Source organism: Pteropus alecto, unplaced genomic scaffold, assembly GCF_000325575.1.
Source record: "Pteropus alecto unplaced genomic scaffold, ASM32557v1 scaffold50, whole genome shotgun sequence".
NCBI classification, from domain to species: Eukaryota; Metazoa; Chordata; class Mammalia; order Chiroptera; family Pteropodidae; genus Pteropus; species Pteropus alecto.
This window is the reverse complement of record NW_006431918.1, coordinates 6,210,015-6,216,052: the sequence shown is the minus strand read 5'-3', so window position 1 is coordinate 6,216,052 and position 6,038 is coordinate 6,210,015. Positions and strand designations below refer to the sequence as shown.

At 42.8% G+C, this 6,038-nt stretch overlaps 1 protein-coding gene across 2 annotated transcripts in view; it reads left to right on the top strand.

Moving 5' to 3' along the window:
- FHDC1 (FH2 domain containing 1) overlaps positions 1-6,038 on the top strand; it is a 36,290-nt gene that overhangs the window by 6,470 nt on the left and 23,782 nt on the right. For both annotated transcript variants that reach the window (XM_025042709.1, XM_025042711.1), the window contains exon 2: positions 1-295. This exon is cut by the window's left edge and continues 361 nt beyond it. In XM_025042709.1, the coding sequence (XP_024898477.1) occupies positions 1-295 (295 nt within the window). The remainder of the gene's footprint in view (positions 296-6,038) is intronic.

Sequence of the window (6,038 nt, the reverse complement as noted above, 5' to 3'; positions counted from 1 at the left end):
AGGAACCCCGGTCCCACCTCCCCCTCCAGGATTGCCCTCCACTTCTCACTTGAACGGCTACAACCACCTTGGTAAGAAAAAGCGGATGAGAAGCTTCTTTTGGAAAACCATTCCAGAGGAGCAAGTTCGTGGCAAAACCAACATCTGGACCTTGGCAGCCAGACAGCAGCATCACTACCAGATCGACACGAAGACCGTCGAGGAGCTCTTTGGGCAGCAAGAAGATACCACCAAGCCTTCCCTTTCCAGGAGAGGAGGAACTTTAAATTCGTCCTTCAGGGAAGCCAGAGAGGAGGTAAGAACGTGGCATTGCTTCGAGTTAGGGGGTGGACGTACATTTCACAACTTGCTAGGATCACTACGAAATAAGATAATATGAGGGAATGTGCTCTGGGAATGATATGAGGGCCTTACATGATGAACTGGAGCTGAGTAGTGACAAAATATAGGAAGCGTGCTTGCCGGACCCTCCCAGACATCTCGGTGGACTATGACCTCATGCAGAGAATATGCTGTCTGGGGGCCATCCTCCTTGGCCTCTCAGCTCTGCCCCGTCTCTGCACATCTGCTGTGGTTTCCCCTGGTGGAACGCTTCTGCTAGAGTCCAGGATTATTCGTTTCCATTGAAACAAACAAACAAACAAAAAAACCCAAGTTCCTGAACTCAGTTATCTGCGATGAACAGGAGCTTTCTGAGACCAAATGTCTTTTGTTACATAGCATCATTAACAAGTACACATCCTTAGGATTTGATCCTTATTTCTCCCTCCAGATTCTTTGCACGTGTGTTTGGAGATGGCCTTCATGCCTCAGGTCTCTGAATTAAATTGTGGAACAGTTTTCCAGAGAGCCACAGCCTGAAGCTATTTCCAGACAGACGTTCTAGGAAGCATCTTTCCATTTAACACATAATGTGTTATTTTGAGGAAAAAAAAAAAAATAAAGCTGAGCAAGTTATAAGAAGTTAACTGAAAGCATGGCCAGAGCTCCAGATCACTACATTAATAGAAACTGAGTCCAAAATTGCCTTGTAAGTACTCTCTGTGTAGAAACATGAGAGTAAATTAAGAAACCTCTACTTGCTAGAATAAATAATTAGGAAACTAGGAATTAAAGGGAAGAATGCTGCCTACCAGGAAAAAAAAAAAAGCAACAGAAATGCATCATATTTTAATCTGTTGTAAAGGAGCAGAGAAAATAGGTCAGAGATGGAGCTGACGAGATAAGAGAGTAGGCAGGGCTCCGGAATGAGGTGGCAGCTCCCTGCGTTACTGAATTCTTGAGCCGACAATATTGACCTCTTGTCTCCAGCTCAGGAACATGTTAACCTCTCTCCATGAATTCACTTGGGGGCCCTTGATGCTGCTGGTATGGTCACCCGTTGAAACAGCCAAGAATCTCTGTATTATAAAATCTGGAGAACGCTGGGATTAGAATTAGAGAGGGAGCCTTCAAGACAACCCTTACTGCTGGACACAGGCGTTCCCTGCTCTTTCCTTTATGCAAAGTCCTTTTATTCCGTAGTGGATTCTTTCAGTATTGGAAGGCACGAGAAGTCATTTCCTTAGCACCCTGGCCTTTGCCCCTGCTTCACAGAGGTTTCCTATTGTGCAGTCGCTCATTTCTCAACATTGTTTCTGAGCTCTGCTTACTGAATTTCAAGAATTTTGAAGGAAAGAGCGGATGGGCACATGGAGGAAAAGAGCACATGTCCCAGAAAAGCACCTGTAACACACAGAAGGGGGTCCGGCTCACCGTGCTCCTCGGGAGCAGCTGGCCTTTGTCAATTGGGGTCATTTCTTTCGCCAAATGATAGTTCTGGGGCTACGAGGAACTTGCTGCTTTATGTTTGTGAATTCAAGAAAGGTTAAGGACCTCTCAGAGAGGGAGGGGAGTGGCAGGGAGCGTGGCCTCTTCTCTTGACTATGCTGAAGCAGAAATGTCCGTTTCTAGGCCGGATCTAAAATTCAAGGAAAAAAGAGTCTTTCTCCTTACCTCCTTCTACCCCTAGACCCTATGTACGGATTTACTTTTTTTTCTTTAACTTAAAAAAAACTGAGAGTGGATAATCATTTTTTGAATTGTGGTCACATACGCATAACAATTACCATCTAAATCATTTTTAAGTGTACAGTTCAGTGGCAATGAAACATCCACGTTTGTTGTAAACCACCGTCACCATCCTTCCACAGAAGTCTCTCATTTTGCAAAACCGAGACTCTGTACTCATTAAACAATAACTCTCCATTTCTCCTCCTGGCCGTGGGCAGCCACCCTTCCGTTTTCCCTATGAGTTTGACTGTTCTGGGCACCTTATGTAAGTGGAATCACACAGTATTTACCTTTTTGTGATGATTTCACTTTGCATACTGTCAAGGTTCATCTATGTTTTAGCATGTGTCAGAATTTTAAGGCTGAATAACATGTACATATCACACTTAGTTTATCCAGTCATCCGTCAGTAGACACCTGGGTTGCTTCTACCTTTTGGCTATTGTGAATAATGCTGTTATGAACATGCGTTTGCAAATATCTTGACTTTTAACACTTGTAGGTCCTAATCTGAGAGACAACATACTAGAAAGAAAAAGTAAATCACCATGGTTCTGTAACCAAACAATCTAACTCTTAGTTCTTCAGTACTCAGGATAAGTAGTTTAGGCGGATGGGTTTAAGTATATATTAGGTTAATATTGTTACGTAACAGAGGGTTATCCAGAATTATTTTCAGTGTTCCATGCTATCTCTGAAATGGCTAGAAGTATTACATATGCTTTTTTCAGTAAAAGAATGCAGTGCAGGTTGTCATCTTCCCCGATTAGATTTTCTTCAACAGAGTGATAGTCTAACAAGGACCAGTAGTAGTAAATCTTCCAGTTCACTCTGCAGTAAATGGAGTCCAGGGTTGAAAACAGTAGTCCTCGCCACCTGTCTGTGTGGAACGGAGAATTCTCTCGACAGCTTGTTCAGCAGAGGGACCCATCCTGAGCCTGGAAATGTGGCATCTTAATGGTTACCACACAGGCTGTAATTCTGGAGGTTCAAACGTGCCGAGGATCAGATTATGTCCCCTTGAAATATAATAACCTCCTACAGAAGTGGCCTGCCATTATGTGGTTGGCTCATACTTTAAAGGGCTTATAAAGCATTACAAATAAGTTCTATTATACTGCAAAGGAAGAAGTTGCTGGAAGATAGGGAAGAGCTGGGTCTGGAAATTGCTGAATTTAGGAAGAATAACTAAAATAGTAAATAAGAACATTTAATCCGGAGGGAAGAGTTACGAAATATTACTATCCTTGTATCTTTGTAAAAATTAACTTGAAGAGGCTATAGATATTACAAGAATAATTAAGCTGTAATAAAGTAATTAGAAATAATAAATTTATATTACTGGCGATAATAAAAAGATTCGGCTCAAAACGCCACCTTTTTTTTCCCGAGTGCACTGATCTCACCCCTGAGTAGTTACAGCTGCTCGGCCCCCTCAGAGCCTCATTCTGGTTAGTCGTGTCTGTGCTTGTCTCCCTCTAGAACCTGAAAGCGTAAGGGAAGGGACAGCCTCAACGATTTGGCATCTTCCAAAGACATTAAAAATAACTGAGCTGACAGAATTGAACCAAGGGAGCAAAGGGACTATCTTACAAGGTATCGCTATGATCGATCAAAATTAGAATCCACAATGAAAACACAATAAGATGAATAAAGTCTGAGGATCTAATGTAAACATGGTGACTACAGTTGAGGATACTGTACTGTATAATTGAAATTTGCTAAGAGAGTAGAAATCAAATGTCATTAAAAAAAGAATAAGAAAAAAACCATGTGAGGCAATGGATGTGTTTATTAACTAGATGGAGGAAATCTTTTCACAATACGACATATATCAAATCGCCACGATAGACACTTTAAATGTGTTAAAATTTTATTTGTTAATTATATCTCAATAAAACTGAAATAAAGATAAAGAAGACACAAATGTTGAAACACTAGAGGTCATTCAATATGTCTACAGTAGTCTTACAATTAATATTATATCATGTAAGAAATAACTCAAAGCGCTTTCTAGAAAAAGGAAGGAAGAGAGGAAGACAAAAGGAAGGATGGAAAGGAGATTGGTTTTCCTAAATTTATGAGAAGCAATGTTTTATTTTCCCGCACTGTAATTCAGGTGTCAGTCGTTCTTTCTCTTCTCAGAACAACCCCAGGCCCCCTGGCCATCTGTGGGGAGACTTATTATAGCAGGTCCCCCTCACATCCTGGTGGGAAGTCTTGTGGATGGAATGAGTTGAGCATTCCATTTTAGTTCTCCTGTTGGCCAGGAAGGATTTAGCTCTTCGGTGAGCCTTTGTGGGGAGGCTCACGAGCTCTGTGGTATGCTGGCTGGTACCTGCTGCTGTAGGCCCTGACTTCAGTGGAGTCCTGCCCACATGTTCTGAGGAGTCCAGAAAAGTAGATACAGATTGACTGGAACTGGTGGAGAGGGAGGGGCCAGGTCTGATCATCCCCTTTCTTGGCCAACTTGTCTTGGCCTGTGGAGCCCGGGAGTGCAACGATCTGACTGATTCCAAAACACCTCAGGTCCCACACGCATCCGTTTCTGAATTGCCCAGCTATGAGCTGGCAAGCTTCTGGGAAGTAAGATAAGCTAATTTACATGTGGAGCGATAACCCTCTTTGAAGGACTTTAACAAACACTTTTATAACACTGCTTCCAATGGATCGAGTGAGATAACCTATGAGAAAGAGACTGCTCAGGCACTAGGCAAATCCGAGGGTGGCAGGAGAGAGTGGGACATCCCTGGAATGTTATCAGTCGTCTCCTTTTCCTGTTTGGATGAGGCGCTGGGCTGTTTTCCCTGTTAGGTGCTCCGTTATGGGCAGCCCAGGTTTTTTTAGGAACATTGGTGAATTCTCTTAGTGACCCTGAAGCCTCCCTTCAAACAGTGAAGGCAGCTGCTGCCCTGGCTATGCCTGTGTCATGCGTGAAGGGCCGCTCCCGGAGGCCGTCTTAGCTGGTGAGAACATGATTTCCATCCATCATCCCACCCATACACCAGGGGGCTTGGCTAGGCCCCGTGGATGGCTTTCTACAGATCTGCCCCCATTCCTGGAGAAGATTCCCAGTGTGAATGAATACCAGGCTGGTGGGGGGAACATTTGCCACTTCCCTATATTTCTATATCCTCCGTGATATGAAAAGTCACAGGAACTAGAGTGAAAAGGAACCAGAGAGACCCAAGTTGGCATTTCAGTTTTAGCATTTGGGGAAGTTAAAAAATGACATCTCTGAGGTTGTTTCCTTATCTGGCAAATAATAAGAGTAATGTCTTCATCATTTTTCCAGCAACAATAGCTATGGATCTAAGCCTACAGAGTCCCAAAGAGTTAAAGAGTGAAGATGATGAGGATGGAGTTGGGGTCCTGGGGGAAGGGGAGGGTTAAATATGAGAGGAATACAAAAGAAGGTATTTCCCATTCTGGGCAGAAATGAGTGCAGATCAAGTTCTTCAGCTATGTATGTAGCTGTATCAACATACATGTTCTTACTTGTTTTTAAATTTATGAATTATGATAAGCACATAGTTGTCTGTCTTAATAAGTTTAGATTCCTCTTTTTGGTAGGAGCTGTCCTCTGTAGAGGGCGATAAGTTTGACAGGTATTTTTCTCATCCCTTCTTCCCCCCCTCCCTTTCCCTTCCTTCACACTGAACTTGAACTGCAACCTCGGGGTAGGATTCCAATAAGGAGCCTGCCCTTTTAACTTGGGAGTTTATTTTATGGTTGGCAGGTGATTGTGTTAACATGAAATAAACCCCTAGGATAGTAAATAATGTGATTGTTTAAGATTAGTCTTCAAAGGAAGGCAACCAAACTCTTGTAAAAATTTAACCTTATAGCCAGGAAGTGCCATTAACTTCGGTTAACAGCCTTGCTGTTTCATAGAAACTTAGAAGTAGACCCAGAGATCAGGAGTTTAATCTGAAACCTGATGCTCTCCTGTTCACAATGAACCACATACATTTGGAGGAAGAGCG